At 44.2% G+C, this 16,862-nt stretch overlaps 1 protein-coding gene across 1 annotated transcript in view; it reads left to right on the top strand.

The window, feature by feature from the left end:
- The window catches only part of PACRG (parkin coregulated), a 503,222-nt gene extending 487,671 nt beyond the window's left edge, over nucleotides 1-15,551 (top strand). Inside the window, exon 5 of the mRNA XM_046670359.1 lies at nucleotides 15,388-15,551. Coding sequence (XP_046526315.1) covers nucleotides 15,388-15,422 — 35 coding nt within the window. The 3' untranslated portion in view covers nucleotides 15,423-15,551. The remainder of the gene's footprint in view (nucleotides 1-15,387) is intronic.
- Nucleotides 15,552-16,862: the final 1,311 nt, after the last annotated feature.

The following is a 16,862-nucleotide window of genomic DNA, read 5'->3' as shown; positions in this document are numbered from 1 at the left end:
TCTGGTCCATCTCCTTGCCACATGAGAAAAATAACCTTCTGCTTATGTAAGTCAGTGGTTCTCAACCAGAAACAATTTCCCTCCTCCCTTGCCCCTTGTCCCCTGGAAGACATGTGACAATGCATGGAGACACTTTTGGTTGTCACAACCAGGGAGGGTCCTACCAGTATAGTGGGTCAAGGCCAGGGATGCTACTAAACAACCTGAAGTGCACAGAGCCGCCCCACCTCCCAACAAAGCATTATCGAGCCCAAATGTCAACAGGGCCGAGGTTTGAGAAACCCTGGTTAAAGTCACTGTTGACAGATTTTTGTTACATGACATCCATACTGATAGGCAGGGAGTAGAGTGGAGCCAGAAGAGAGATCAGAACCAGGAGTTGGAAGCCATCAGAAATTCCATTTTATTTTCTCCGGTTCTCCGGAATCCCCCAGCCTCTCCTTTCTGTTTCTCTCTGCAAGCCTGTTCTATTCTTTTCTCTCTGTTGACTGAGGCTCTTTGCTTTTCTGTAAGTACACAGCCAAATGTAACATTCCCTCGTCTCTCGAACTGACCTGTCCTAAATTCCAGCTGCTAGTAGAAAATGCCTTGTATCTCTGATACAAATTTCCAATTTCTGGAAGAAAGAATTTGATCAGCCCATCTTGAGTCAGGCTCCAAATCAATTCTGCTCAGGGGAAGTAAGTCATGTGACTAAAATAGGCTGCTGGGTCCCTCATTGAGGGTGTGGATGGTGAGACTAGAGGAGGAAGTTTCCTAGAAATGGGGCCCCTGACTGGGAAGACCCGGTGGGTGTGTCCTTCAAGAGAGGGCACACTTTCTCAGTTTTGTGTCCTTCCTAGCACTCAGCACAGCGCCTTTCATACAGAAAGTGCCAGTGAACAAGGAGGAGTTAAGAGGACTCAGAAATAGCAAGATGCTCTGTTACTAAGGACCTATGTTGTTATATTATTTATTTAGGAGTCCCAGGACACCCATGGGGTGGTTAGAACAGATCCTTTTCCCCATCGAAACACAAATGATGAAAAGTAAGTGCCCTCCACTCACACCTACCCCAGATAAATTTACCCAACTTTTTTCTGAGTTTCCAGAATTCTCTGACACCTGTAGTATATTTATTGTACTTTTGTCAGATTAATATTAGGATCCATTGCTTTAAATGTATGAGTTCCTTACCTGGAAAAGTATCAGAGTTTGAATAAAAATATACTGAACATATTATTCAAAAATCACTAGTAGTCTGGTTAAAAATAAATGTGTCCTGTGTTTCACAACCTTTTGGACGCTTGGTAACTGGTTCCTCATGCCCCTCAACCCCCCGCCCCTCCCCCAGCTGCCACAGTCTTAGCCATGAACTCAATTCCCTTCTTTACCTTCACAGCCATAAGCCATTGCCCCCACCATCAGCCTTTTGGGGTCAGGACTCTTCGCCCCATCCCCTAAGGCCATTCCCACACCACCCCTCCAAATTGGCCTGCGGTTTGCCCAATTGTCAGAGCCCTGCTAATTAACTGACTGGTTGACCTGATAAACTGATTTAAACAAAGGTGTTTGCAGCTGGGTAATGGGGCCCTGTCCCAGTCCCCTCCCCCCAGCCCCTGGAGAATGGTTTGTGTTTTAAGAGGAGCCTTCAAATGACATCATCTAATGACTGAGTGATAGCAGGAGTTTCATCCATTGACACAAGTCAGTGGGGAAGATAATTTCAGATAATTTTGATTGGAGGGCCTTTCTCAGGACCCACCAAGCCGTAATGACATGCCCGTGCATTGGGCACCTTGAAGTGCCAGACCCCGTGCTGTGCACTGACGTGCAGCACTGCATCCTCCCAAAGACCCAGAAAGGTGGACATTGGTGCCTGCAATTTGCAGAAGAGAGTCGCAGAGATTAACCAGTTTTCTTTCCCAAGGCCACACAAGTCAGGACTAGACCTGTGATCCAAATTCAGATCTATCTGTCTGTCTTTTACCCCATGCAACCAATCCACTGTTCCTTGTCTCAGCTGGCTTCTCCGCGAGTTCTAAAGACAACAGACCTTTAGAAATAAACATGCGTGTCCCCATCCAGCCCAGAAGGTGGTCGCAGTACCTACTTCCAGGTTGCCAAGGAAGGCCTCTGTCAGCCATGGGCCTTCTGCACTGTCCCCCACTTGTCTCTTGCTGACCACCCCTGGAGGACCTGACCACCTCCACAGTCATATCCCAGCTCTGCATTTACTAACTGAAGACTTGCTAAGATGTTTAAGGAAGAAAGGACATCACTCAGGGAGCACTGGCACAGAGTCACGGGGGCCACGTCTCTTCTCCTACGTCTATATCCCTACATCCAGATATGACCATGCTCCTGAGCTCTGCAGCCCAGGAGGAGACTCGATGAAGCTGCGGGCCACTATGCCTGCAGGCTCCTCTTCTGTCACCAGCCCTCAGCCCTCCCAAGAAAATCCACAGAGGGCATCCTCCAGCATTTGTGTCAGTGGGACCTCTCCCCCAAAGGGACCATCAGAACCAAAACTCCTGGCCAGGCTGGAATCCTGCACTTCACTTTCCCTGAAAATATTTACATTGAAAGAATTTTTACAAATCAAATCAAATCATAAGCGCATTAGAGTTAATTATAAACTATTAAATTCACTGCTGTGGCAGAGCCTTGGAAAATGAAGAATCGTTTTCTAATTAAAATAAACAAATTTCAGGTCACCTCTTGGCTTTACTTTTCTGTAACACCCTCTGAGTAAAATTGAGGCACATTCACATATCCAAAAATGTTGCCAAAACAAATGTAAAGAATCTAAGAGACATTTGGTAAACCGGAATTTCTGACCCTTTCTGAACATCTTCAGTAATGACTTTCGGCCTGTACTTTTCTTCCTGGAGAGTTCAAGGGTCTGGGGGTGAAAGGGAGGGGGGCACAGAAAAGAGCTAATGATACCCCCATCCTGTAGTTGGAAATGTGGCAATAGTCAGAATAGCTGAAGCAAGAAATGAACCAAAGTTTTCACTGAGTCCAATACCAACAAGCTTGATAATAAAGGCTGCATATTTAATTCTGCAAATGCATACGCCTGTTTGGCTGTGAGAATGTGCATAGCCCATTTTATGTAATTTGCAGAGGAATTTCGAGAATGTGAGGGTGTGAAATATTAGCAACTCGCTATATAATTATTAAGGGATTTTTTTTTTCAGAGTAAAAAATTGTTATGGAGCTTAAATAAAGGCTGAGAAGAACATTTCATTAGTTTTCCTCTAAGTTTCTTTCAGACCAGTGGGAATCAAAATTTATAATAATGGAGCTTTCTTTGGTAAAGAGTGATAAGGCTGAGGTTTCTGATTATAGCTACAAATGCTTTAAATAGCCATCATAATTAATTATTAAGAGAAGTAGCTTTCTTTTACATGTAGAAGACTAAAATTGTAAGGAAGGAAGAAATATAAGATGTCAGTACATGATCGTTTAGGGCACCAGGAGCTTAAAATGGGATTCCTGTCGGTCAGCATTTCAGGAGTGGAGATGTCACTTTTGAGGAAGTGTCTCCAGGAGACGTTTTTGCCCTCAAAAAGTCATGATAAAGGAAATGCTGTTCTTTCTTTCAGCTGGGGCTGTTCAATGCTGGGGGACGAGGAGAAAAGTCAGACACTCACTCTTGCCTTCCCTCTCTGTGGTTCACAGGCATAGATCTGACTTGCAGAAAACATGTGCCAGAGACCAGAGAAATTGTCTCACAGCAACACGAAAGGGTCCAGACAGTGCCCAGGGGGTGGCACACCAGTGTATAAATGGGGGAGGAAAGGAACCCAGCTAGCTAGATTCATTTCCTTTTTTGATTCTTGAGAGGCTGACTTTCATTTCCCCAAAGTACACGCAGAGTTGGCATGGAAGCTCCCAGCCTGGCCAGCCCCTGGCAGGAGCTGTAGACAAAACCCTCAGGTCTGGGGCTAAGCGTTCAGAAGCACAAAATACTGCAAACTCCTACAGACCCGATGGCATTCTGCCTCATGGCCACACGCTTCCAGAAACGTTAACAGACAGTGGATTCCGTGTTGGGTGGAGGGCAGAGTCAGGGAAGCAGATGTCATAGGGCTTGTGCATGTGCACATACGTGTGCTGCTTTGCACAAGCATGCATCTGTATGTGGTGTGTGTGGCCTCTACTTTGTTAGCAAGAATAAAAATCATGAAGGCCTTCAGAGGCACTTCAGCTGGACAGGCAGTTTTTTATCTTTTTTTCCTGCTTGGCTACAAACGTCCAGAGGAAGTGAATCTCCACTTGCTGGTGACCTCATTTCCACCATTTCTCAACAATGCGCCAAGCTGGCAGGAGGAAACTTACTCAGCTAGTCATTCGGAGCTGAGGGGAATGGGAGGTGCTATAGGCACGGATTGCACCCTATCCTTTCTCTACTGCTCTGAGCTGCACCCCAAGCTCACCCTGCTGACCCCTAGCCCCATACACCTCTCCTTCGATGAGCTGCAGTTGGCAAAGTCATTTCTAAGATGAAGCATTAAGGTGATAGCCATTCGCAAATTTGAGAGTCCAAGTAGGCAGGATCCAGCCGACAGGGTGGGGTCATCAGTTATCTGCAGGGACACCAGAACTGTGACAGTGATGTAGGTTTCCTGTGATTATGCCATGGAAATTAGTTGCGCAACAAAATCAGCAGAACATCTATCACTGATGACGTTCACCAAACTGGAGATAAATTGGTGCTTTATCCTGACCCAGTGACAATGATAAGTGACTTTTATTAAATCAATAGATCGATCCAAAGCCAATAAGTTGAGATATCCAGAGGCCGATCAAAGCAATATACTACCACAGGGAGCCCAAAGGTCAGCTCCCCAAGAAAGGGGAGCTTAGGAACACACTGAGACAGCCCACCAACAAGCGGAGAGTTAAAAAACAGATTCTTTTCCTTTCTCTGCTTATTTCTTCAATTTCAAAGAAAAGTAGAAATTGTGCAACGGCTAGAGTTCTATCCATTGTATCCATGATGCATAAGAAGTTATACACATGGCAGGAATCCATGGAGAGAAACTCTCCATAATATTAAAGTCCTTTTCACCAGCAAAGCCCCTTCCTGCGTATTTTCCGTCTCATCCAGTCCTCACCAGGTTGTCCTCATTTTGCAGTTGGTATTGTCACCATTTTACAAATGAGAAAGTTGAGGGTCCTGGTGGGGTTAGGAGGCCATGTGAGAAGCCGGAGGGAGAATGTCGAGGCACGCAATGTGGATGTGGAGCACAAATTCCTCACCACTGCAAGGCCTGCGAGCTGCGCACAGGCAGTGGTTCCCTGAGAACAGTGTCCCTCCCCCGCCGCCTCACTCTTCGCCCCCCCGCCACACTCCTCTAGGCCCAGCAGGTGGGAGGGGTGCCTCCTGGGAGCTAGTGGCTGATTCTCTGCACACACACAAGGCGTGCACTCACAGACACACTCACACATGCATACACACACATACACATACAGACACAAAGACACTGTCTCACAAACACTCATATACACTCTAACACATAAACACACACACCATTCACAAGTACACACACTCTCACAAATGTAGACACACACAAACACGTGGTCACTCTCATAAACACACACACACTATCACACACAAACACACTCACAAACATACGTTCTCACCTACACAGGTACACACTCTCAGGACAGCAGGGCCGTCCCAGGCAGCAGCTCCAGGAAGGCTGGAGGTGGCTCTGTTCCTTGCTTCACTCTCCCCCAATCCTGACCTTCTGTGTAGCAGGTTCAGATCACAGGCAGAAGATGGAGAAATACCATTACTTTCTCATCTGACCACCTAGAGAGAGAGAGTGTTAGCAGAGGATGTACATTGGCAATATTGAAACAAGGAAAAGTACCAGATTCTGAGACTGGCTCTTCTGCATGTTAAAGAGAAACAGACACTTATTAAGGATTTGGGGCTTGGTAAACCTGGCGACAGGCTGATCATCAAGAAAGAAAAGAAAGTACTATGACAATTTTTTTAAAGCTTCCATCTGGAGAAGAGCAGGGTTTTGAAGTGCAGGTTGGGTTTACAAGTACAAACTGTGCTCAGGAAACTTAAAAGCCTTTTTGATAGCATTGCGGAGCCCACAGATCAGGGCGCAGTGTCGATATTGTATTTTATACTTCAGCAAAGCCTCTCGTGAGGGGTCTTATGGATCTCTGCTTGCAGTCAGTTCAAGTGGACTTCGGTAAGTCTCAGGCTGGTGGATGAGACCTGAATGAGGCAGTGAGACGGAAGTCACGTGGTGGAGGACAAGCCCCGATGACAATGTGAGCGAAGGGGGCCTGTTGGGGGAAAAGGCTGGAAAATGGTACCCGTGTAAAGAAGAACAAGCTGAGTTTAACTAAGCTTGTTTTACTGGACACTTACACGTTCAAAGAACACTTTACCAAGCTCCAAGTATAGGGAAAAGAAGTTGTTCAAATAACACTGCCAAACCCCATGGATATAAATAAAACAAGAAGTTCTTAAAGGGCACAGAGGCTGAACCCAAAAAGCTTACGTTCAAGTACAGTCCAGAAAACAAGAATTACAGAAACAGAATGTATATATGTTTTTATAGCTGTTCATAAATGTCAAGGAGTCGCTGAAATAGGAGTGACTTGGAGTCCTGGAGGGAATTTGATTCAAGAGCTTCTCAGAGGAGTGTGGTGACGTGTTGGAGGAATGTGGGTGGGTGGCCAGGAGGAAGGCAGGCAGCCTGAGAGAACATATTGCTGGGGGCAAGCTAGGGAGAGAACGTGGCTGAGTCTCAGTGATGGGACGAATCTGGGGAGTGATGAAGAATAGCTCGGTCAAACTTAATCTGTATCTTAGGTAGGAAGGAATGCTTGGTGGGGCCTGTGAAGATCATAGTTCAGAGTCGTAAGTCTTCTTTGAAAGGAAATGAGAGACATTGAGACTTCCGAGGAAAATGGTTCCTTGGCTGGAGAACTTCTGTGGGTGCAGGATGAGGCGGGTGGGGGGGCCTCTCTAGTTCTGAGGATTGGAATCACCCACTGTGTGAATGGAAGATGGAAAGAGGTAGCAGAAAGCAGCTTCACTGGCAGGTCAGAGTTGGGCTGAATCTCAGAGACAAAGGAGAGAAAACTCACAGATAGCCGGAAGTTGCTAACTAGCAGGACAATAGGAATACAATCATGGAGAAACAAGGAAAATATTACAGCATGAGGAAACTTAATGTGGATCTTGGATTCAGATATGTTAGCTTTAAATAGCAGTGGACTTCTAAGTAGACATCTCCTACCAAAAAAATACTACTACTACTAATAATGGCCAGACTTGGTCTGGATAAGCACAGGGGAATACAACAGTCTTGGAAGTTGGTTCTGGAACTAGAGACCCCATATCCTGTGGTGCCAAAGACCCTGCTTCAACGACCGGAAAAGTCTAGTCTAGAGCGCCCGGCCCACGAGGAGGGAGATTTGTGGCTGGTCTGATTCAGTAGAAAACACTGATTATTGGACTGATACCAACTGGCAAGCGGTCACTAGCTGATGATCACAAATTTCTTGTTCTTGTCTATTGAGCATTATTTGAAAAGTTATGTAATTTCCTTTCTTTTATTCTTATTTTTTAATAATTTGGGGGGAGGAATAATTTTAGATATACAGAAAAGTTGCAAAGATAGTACGTTTCATTGTCATGCTTCTTCCTCAGTCTCCTCTGCTCTGTGACAGTTTCTCAGTCTTTCCTTGTTTTTGACGGCTTGACAGTTTTGAGGACTACTGGTCAGCTATTTTGTAGAATGTCCCTCAATTTTGTTTTTTCTGATGTTTTTTCATGAATAGGCTGTAGTTAATGGGTTTGGGGGGGAAAGACCACAGAGACAAAGTGCCATTCTCATCACATCATATCGAGGTGCCCACTATCCATGTGACATATCGATGATGACATTGACCTTGATCACCGACCAGGTGGTGTTCAACAAGTTTGTCCAGTGTAAAGCTACTTTCCCCTCTCTTCCATACTGTATTCTTTGGCAGCAAGTCACTAAGTCCAGCCACATTCAAGGGCAGAAGGTTGCACTGGGGAAGTGTCTATGTAAATTATTTGGAATTCTTCTGTAAGGAATATTTGTCCCTTCACTCCCATTTATGTATTTACTCAGTCATTTACTTATGTCAACATGGACTCATAGATTTATTTTATACTTTGAGTTATAATACAGTACTATGTTATTTTCTTCTTTGCTCCAATTATTACAGCTTTGGCCCCTGAGAGCTTCTTCAGGTTGGCTCTTGAGTCCTTTGACATGGCCCGTCCTTATGTTATTTGAGCATTTCCTCACCTTTGGCTACTACAAGATGGTCCAGGCTTATCTGGTACTGTCCGTGACCCAATCCTAAAACGAGCCATTTCTCCAAGGAGGCCTGGTTCCTTTTACTGGAGAATTGCATTTAGAAACCAAGATACGGGCCCTGGTTGTGCTCAATGCTACTGGAATGTGCCAGCTTTTAGGTCCTCTCAGCAGACAGAGCTAGAAATATGTGTATGTATGCTAATTCATGTATTTACACATATCTATAGTTATTTTTGTATCCACCTAGCTGCATCTAAGCTAAACATGAGTTCATACTGATGTCTCTGACTCTAATCTAGTAACCTCTCCTTTCATGTATCTTTAAATTTCCTCTCCCAACAGTGAGAAACTCGGTTCCCACCATCCACCATCCATTTACTTATTAGCTGGACCCCAGTGCACAGGTAAAGCTCCCTCAGAATTGTGAACCAGTGCCCCTACTTTTATCTATGCTTTTGAAGCACAAAATAGTCACATATTAAACTTGTGCACAACAAAAGCTTGGAGGAAATGTATAGGTGCACAACAGAATGGGGATTCAAAAAGATACCAATTGGCTAGAAGAATGAATCCGAGTAAAGACGTAAATTCACAGGATACACAAAGGTTTGAAAATAAATAAGGAATGAGAAAACTGAGCCCAGGCTAAGCAGCAATTCATAAGAGAGGGGAGAGTGTCCATGTATTTGGTTGACCAGAAGCTCGGAATGTCACTGTGCTGCTAAACAAAACCAATGGAGAGTCTGCACTGATGAAAACAGAATATTCCAGCCAAGGCAGAAAAAGGACACCTGGTCTGTGCACAGGTCAGACATCATCGCTACAGATGCAAGCATTTATATCCATCCTTTACAAGAGTGCACAGGAGAGGGCGCAGAGCCATGCAAGAGGGATAGGATCACACTCTTAAAATACGAGCAGGGATTACATGTACCCTGTGCCACTCCAGAGGACAGAACTGAGACCTACAAGTGTGAGCATCAGTCCCAAACCCATAGGGCTGAACAGGGCGGGGCAGGCCATCTACCCCATGCACTCCGGACTTGAGGACAGCAAACTCAGCACAAAGTCCAGGAGACTGAAGGACAATATTGGAGGTCACGTCCTAGAGAAAGCGTCAAGGCGGCACTGGAAGGACAGTCCACCTGGGTTGTTAATGACAAAGCTTCGGTGAAAAATGCAAATAAAGTGAGGAACCAATATGAGGGAGGTCAGGGGACCAGGGCCACTGATATCAAGGAGCAGGAGGAGGGGGGGCCAGGGGACTCCTGAGGATAAACGCCCCCTTTGGTTCCGTCCCAGCATACTGCTGACCTGCAAGCCAAGTCCGTTTGAAGGACACAGAGCAAAACAGCCCCAGTGAGGACAGTAAGAGGAAGGCAGACTTTGTTTGATTAGAGGGAAAACGTTCTAACAATTAGAGTTGTCCAAAAATAAAACATAATCCCTATCAAAAGAGGGTTTCCAACAGAGCTGGTCAGGCAATATCAGCGGGGGCGGCTGCCAATGACAAATTGATGCAGACACTCCATGATCATAAGAGGTTAATAAATGCTGGGAAGGGAGACCTGGGGCTCTGTTGGTTTAGGAGGGCAACTGAACCACTGTGAGCTGATGGGGTCCCTGAGAAAGTAAATAACGCTAATCAGAGATTCAAAATGCCTGGGATGAAATCGTACGTTCCCGTGCCATGGAGTACTGGAAATGTGTTTGATTTGATGTGGCATTGTAAGTTGCTTTGGTTCTTTCTTTTACATCCATATTTTTAATTTTTAAAAGTATTTAAAAAAAAAAGATAGTCTTTAAAAAAAACACTCCCACACTAAAATGAGTCAGGAGGCCAGAATTCTAATCCTGACTCGGGCACAGACTCCCCACAGGAGTCTGGGCAAGTCACTTGGCTGCTCCGAACTTTGATTTCTCAATCCATAAAAGAAAAGGACCGGAAATAATGCTAATCGAGCCCCTGTTCCAAGTCTGGGTAATGTCTCTTTAACATCTTTGTTAGCAGAAGGAAAATGAATTGAAAAACACAAGCATCTGACTTCCCACCAGGGCCGTAGTTCAAATAGTGACGAGGAGAAAAAATATGAATGGATTCAAAGCTTACAAATAGAGGAGCCAAAAAAGTCAACTTAGATCTATAACAGAACTTCACGATGTGTGCCGTAAAGTGACCAAAATGTGTGAGAGGTGAGACTAGACATTATGTCAGGACGAGTTGAGAAAGGAACAGAGCCGCACAAAGGCCAGTGCTATTTTGGTTTGCACATGGAAAGACATCCTGTCATGGGATATTATATTCTGTGTGGGCACCTCAGAGTGCAGGAACAAGAAGGACTCCTGAGGGATGAAAAGGAAGATGGAGAGCTGAGAATTAGCACATGAGCTAAGAGGCGACAGTGTTCCGCCCAGAGCCTGGCGTCTCAGAGGAGCTCAGCACACGTTGGTTGAATGAATAACTCAAAACTCACAGTAGAAGGGAAGAGTGGGCAGATGAAGAACTGTTTACTTTGTAAAATGTGAATAAATAAAATCCAGTGTGAAACTAACCCAATCTGATATTGATATTTACATACATACATACATGTTTGCCAGTTATTTGTGAAAGAGGGTAAGGTCAACACTTGAACCAAGATTCTCAGCAAAAAATTTTGGATAAAAGTAAATGTATGCAGAATCACAAACAGAAAGTACAAACCGGTTACCAGGGAACTGTGAATTTATTTCCCAGAAGCCTTAGGGGCAGCCCAGGGTACCATGAAAAATCATCCTGGGGAAAACCCCACATCCACATGGTAGAAATTTATCCTTCGCAAAGCAATATGCCCAAGGGTCTGGCCAGAGCTGTTTCGGAGGTCGGTGCTATGTCTCCATACATCTACATTTTTCTAGCATTGATTATTCCTGTGGCCCACCCAGGCCTAGGAGAGAGGGGATGTTGATGACAGTAGAGGTCCCATCTGATCCTGCAATTCTCGGGTGTAGGGAAGACACAATTTAAAATGAAAGAAAAAGCTTGGGTTTGGGATGTTTTGATCATTGAGTCTGTCAGCAAACTTCTTGAGCTTTTAAGGTGGGTAAAATGCTGAATTGATAAGGGTGTTGAAAATGAAAAAATGTGTCCTTTTGAAACTCGAATCACAATCTGAGCAGAGAAAAACAATACAAACAGAAAATTTATTATAAATATTGGCAGCTTTAATAAATGTTAAAATAACAAAACAAGAAAATGTTAAAAGAAAACAACGAAACAATAAAGGGACATACAGAAATGATTTGCAAATAAGATAAATGATTATGGGGCATGTGAGGATGACTATGGTGACTTCTAACACAACCCAAGACTTCTTCCCTTGGGAAGGCTGAGGGCGGAGGTGGGCCTCGGTTGAGCACCTTCCAGGACCCAACCCACTGTGTGTGACCTCCTCTAACCCTGATCCCCTCGGAGTAGAGGTGACGATTACTTGTGGTTTGCAGGACAGGAAACTGAGCCTCAGACAAGTTAGGTCACATGCCTGAATTCCCCACGGCTACTAGGTGGAGGAGCAGAGATTCAAACCCACATTGGCCTCACAGTGCACACTCTTTCCACTAATCTCCACAGTCACGTGCCTGGCTAAATGATGGAAGAGAACAGAAATCAATTTAAAATATGTCAGTTTTGGGTAATAACCAATTAGAGTGTGGGAGATCCACCCTTGGAGAGCCTTCTAGAAGTAGACTGCAGAAGCAACACTTCCTCTGAGAGCTCTGTTGACGGAGGGAGCTCTCACCCTCAATTCAGCCCTGATTTTTAAAAAGCTCGCATGTGTCTCTCACAGGTTCTCTTTTACTGCAATATCCTTAAGCAAGATCAACCTCAGGATTCAGGGAGAGCCTAGTGTGAAATACCACAGGTGCTCCATCATGCGGTGACTCAGTAAATGGGAGAGCGCGTGCTCTCACCCTGGAATCCACCTGCTCCCCCTTCCAAAGATTTGATCTGTAAATCAGAGATTGGGAGCCCAGAAGCAAAACTGTAAGAAAGGATTGCTGTTGTGAATTGTTTGTAAATTGCTATTTCTGTGTTAATTTGTAGACTAAAAATGTCGTCAGACCCCATAGACTACTTGAGGAGTATTCCTACCCACAGAGAGAGAGAAAATGGGGCTGCAGGTGGGAGCTGTTTCCTCTCTCCTGCTCTATTTTATTTTCCATCACCTTTTCTCCTTTCCCCATGGAGAACAGGGCCACATGGAGAATTAATCCGAAAGACTAACGTGTTATCTTCACTAGGTGGAAATTTGCCGAAAGCATGGGGTGAACTGAAGTCAATTCTGAATGAGAATGTCATGTTTAAGAGCTTTTAAGGTTCTGATAACACTATATAAAATTTCTCCATTGAACTATCAAGTTCTAGAAGTAAGAAATGAGTCAAAATGCAACTCTTCATTATTGTGGATCCCAGGATGTCTACACTTTGGGCTCTCAAGCCTTCCAGAGGCCCTGACTCATTGGTCAGAGGCCTGGCTTGGGGGTCACATCTGATTTCCAGGCTTGATGCGACATGACGTGAGACAATTCACTTAGCTTCTCTGTGCCTTAGTTCCAGCTCTAAAATCTGGAAATTCCATAACTCAGCCTACCTGGCTCAAATTCTTTAAATATGGCCTTCTGTATAAAACATGGACACTTGTAGTTAAATATCTTATTAATTACCTGTTGAATGAATGAATGAAGGAATGCCCGTCAGAGCTCTGAAGCCATTTTCTTGAAAACTTTGAAAGAACAATCAAAGGCAAAGTTCAGCAACGAAAAACTGGAGACTTTGATTTCCTGTCACCGAACAAGTTGAAAAATCTTAGTAAGAGACACTTGAACCTTTTAAGTATCATCTTGCGGTAATAATGACCTCTCATGCATATTTATGCACTTAGCTTTATAATAACCACTTGAAAGACTAGCTTTTTTTTCCCCCTGGGAATGAAGCTATGTGAAGTGTGACAAAATATTCCAAGTTCAAAGGTCCAAATATGTAAAATACAAAAATGTTGGAATTTCTTCCACAAGTAGAAGGCATCTTGGTGTTTATTGACTCAGGGAACATTGGCACACTCAGCCTGTCCTTGAAAGTCATGAAATTCTTGCCTGCCTTCAACTCAGCATTCCTCCTGAGGAACACAGGTCATCCTTGCTGAAGTGCGCATGGTTTGGTCTGGGTCAAGACAGGTAATATTTGGTGATGGAGAAAACTGGTTGGCTGTTGGGTATTTCACAAAAAATCCCAAACAGACTCCACAGCCAGAGCTGCCTTGCAAAACCTTTTTGTTGCTGTTACTCAACGTCATTCATTACTCTCTCAAAGTAAAATCATATGACCCCCACTTCCTCGGTAAGTTAATTATTTTATTTCTTTGTATGAGGCAAAACACTACTTTTATTGTTAATTAATATGCTAAAATTAGGTTATACCATTCTAGACATGTGAAATTGAATTTAGTACTTTCAGATATATTTTTTAAAAGCTGGTTAAAAATAAATGCCTTAAACATCTTTTCTTTTTCCAACTGAGCATAGAATTTCCTTCCAATGCAATTTCATTTCTTCCTGCTGTTAAAAATGACATAATGCCACTTATTTTCCAAAGGGAGGGGGCAAAATAATAATAAGACATTCAGTTAGCATTTCAAAATTCAGATATTTAAGAATTGAGCAAAAAAAAGAAAAGAAAAAAATACAACAGAGAGATAATTACCCCTTGGTTTCAGGACAAAAATAATTAAATGGAAAAAAATGAGCAGACTTTGTTGTTTTTTTTAAACTAATTTCAAGCACTTAAGATTTTTCTTTTCTTTGCCCATTGATCAAAGTGAAGATATAATAGGAGATTCAGAAATTTCTCTTCTTGAAGAGAAGTAGAAATAACACATCCATCCTAGGGAAAGGCAGCATGAGAGCTTCATCAGACGATGGGGCACAAAATGATTTCTCGATTCTCTCAGTTCTTCTGCTCTAATGAAATTCCACCTGATATATCTGCCATTGAGTGCTGTTAATTACTTTTCTATTTATTTAGTAGACCTACAAGTGGAAAGCAATCTATTGCCAGGGAATTGTTTGACTCTTATGCTAAGTAGACGGCATTCCAATCCGGTGAGGTTGACAGCAGCTGGAGCTGAACTTTTATCTCATTGCCATGTCAAATTAGCACCCAGCAGGCCCTAGATACAACGAGGGGTTTTTTTCCTTCTCTGAAAAAGGTTAATAGTTCTTAGAAGTCAATAAACTGAGCCTGGGCATCTCTGTTGTCAGCCCCTGCTTCTTTTTTCCCTGAAAATGATAGGGCAGATTGTGTGTACAGTTCACATGGCAGGGAAGGGGTTCTTTATGTCAAGGATCTAACTAAGTACGTAGCCTTTTAAATCTGTGATGTAAAATGCACTTTTAAAAGTATGCCATGTCTCCTAGAGATGAACGAAAGAGCAAGTTCATGTCTAAATAACGATGAAGCTTACAAGTCCGTATTGTGGCTTTATTCCCCTATACCAGGTTTTCACCAAGCAAATGTGTGAATTATGGTCACATTAATATGGGCCTGACCTTCCTTCTTCACCCCTGGGGTCATTTGGTGGTCAGTTAAGAGGAAACCCAAAGGAGAGATAAGACTTATCTTTGCAACCCACTTTGGGTTTTCCAGGAGACGGGGGAGAAGCAGATGCCGCAGATGTCCAGCTAAAAAGCAGTTATTTAAGGCAAAGAGAGAAGAGCACAAGCTGATGAGTGAAAGATCAATCCAGTCGTTTCTCTCGAACAATAGAGTGAGGTCCTTTACGTGTGAAACCCTCACCGTTCAAGAGTAGAAAATAAGGCTTTCTCTCCGTTTCAATCTCTTCTCATCATGTGCTCTGCTTTTTAAAAATTTTTATTTTTCTTAAGACTGCAAGCCACACAGGCTCTTTCTGGAACATTAAAATAAGCCAAGAGAAGAGGCACAGTTACACAGGGAGAGTAGTAGTAAGATAGGCTAGCAATGAAAATTCTGCTTCCTGTTTCCATTTTTTACTGAGACCTCCTTCCTTTATTGAAGCTATTGCTAGGTGGTTGAGTGACTGTTCAATATGAAGACTGCTTATGCTTGAGGGGCTGCACCGGATGGAAGTCTAGAACTTTGAGTGGTGACCTGAGATGCTGAGCAGGCATCCCGGCTGCTCCCATCCTGGCTGATCCTAGGCCTCCTTGGTCCAGGCACACCTCCTTCCCACCACTGGTGAGTCTGCTCTCCCCTCTCTGAGCCTGGCTCCTGACCTTCCCCTTGTGTCATGGTGACTTCCTCCCCCATCCACCCACCCAAGGCCCTCATTTCCTTTGACCTTCAACTCCTTCAAGAAGCATTTCCTGAATCTCTGGGGCCCACACTGGTGACGGCCCAGCTCCCAGTTCCTCCTCACTTAGGGAGACTTGCCCTGCCATCCTTACCAGCTCGTATTTGCTTTGAAAGCAGGACTCATGTGTCCTACTGGAGGGGGTCCTTCTGCAGGTCCTGCTGCAACATCCTGTGACCCCAGAAGGGGAATAAGGAGCCCAAGGCATCATTCTCCCTCTGGGCTTCACTGCCACCAAACTGGAAGCCCCTGGGCCAGTCCTCTGTGGATCCACTTCCATTTCCTTCCTTGTTGGAACCATGTCCTCCTTGTTGCCTCTTCCAAGCTCAGGCTTCAGTCCTTCCTGCCCGGCTGGATCCCGTCCCAAGGGCCCTGCAATGAAGTCTATTTTTAACTCCGTCCAGTCAAGTGTCTGTGAAAAGAGAGCATGAGTGACCCTCCAAGACCACCTTCTCCAGGGCTGACTCTTCTACTCATCTCCATTCTCTCCCCTACCTTGATCTGTACATGTGTCTAGACACCATGTCACCACGGGAGTGTTACTTTTGTGAGGGCTAGGATTAGAGGCTCTCTCTTTTCTTCTCCCGATGGGAGAGTCAATTATGCCTCAGAGTCTATTAATCTTATAAACAGTTATGGAGCTGAAGAGGCTGAATCGAACAGCTGAGGTTTTAAAGAAGTTGGAGTATTAGAGCCATTATTATAATGAAGTTCCGTGATGTATAATCATATCTCTGGGTGACCAGGTGCAATTCTTTAAGTCTGAGAAATTGTAAATAATGCATAGGGTATTTTTTATGTATACAAAGCAGCCTCCCCAAAGCTTGAGCTTATAACCAACCATCTCCAGGTCCCCTATCTGAGGGGAGCACCTACTCTTAGCCTGAGCAGTGTGTCTTTGGTGCCTTCATCCGTAAGCTGACAAACCCTGCAGGCTAGAAGGCACCTCCTCCTCCTCCTGTCCTGTCCACACAGGACCGAGAAAGATAGCCAGTGCGAGAAACAGGGATGTGAGGCTGTCCTCTTGGATTAAGACCTGTGTGTTTGTCTGTCTCTTAAATTTGGTTCAGTGGCATAAAAAAGGGAATTTATCTTTCTCCCCAGATGCAACAAACAGATGCTGGGGACCAGAGACCTTGCATAGTCAATAAAAGATAAGTTATAAAATCTATAAAACTGC

The sequence above is a fragment of the Equus quagga genome, chromosome 8, assembly GCF_021613505.1.
Source record: "Equus quagga isolate Etosha38 chromosome 8, UCLA_HA_Equagga_1.0, whole genome shotgun sequence".
In the NCBI taxonomy this organism is placed as follows: domain Eukaryota; kingdom Metazoa; phylum Chordata; class Mammalia; order Perissodactyla; family Equidae; genus Equus; species Equus quagga.
This window is presented reverse-complemented; position numbering and strand designations above follow the sequence as displayed.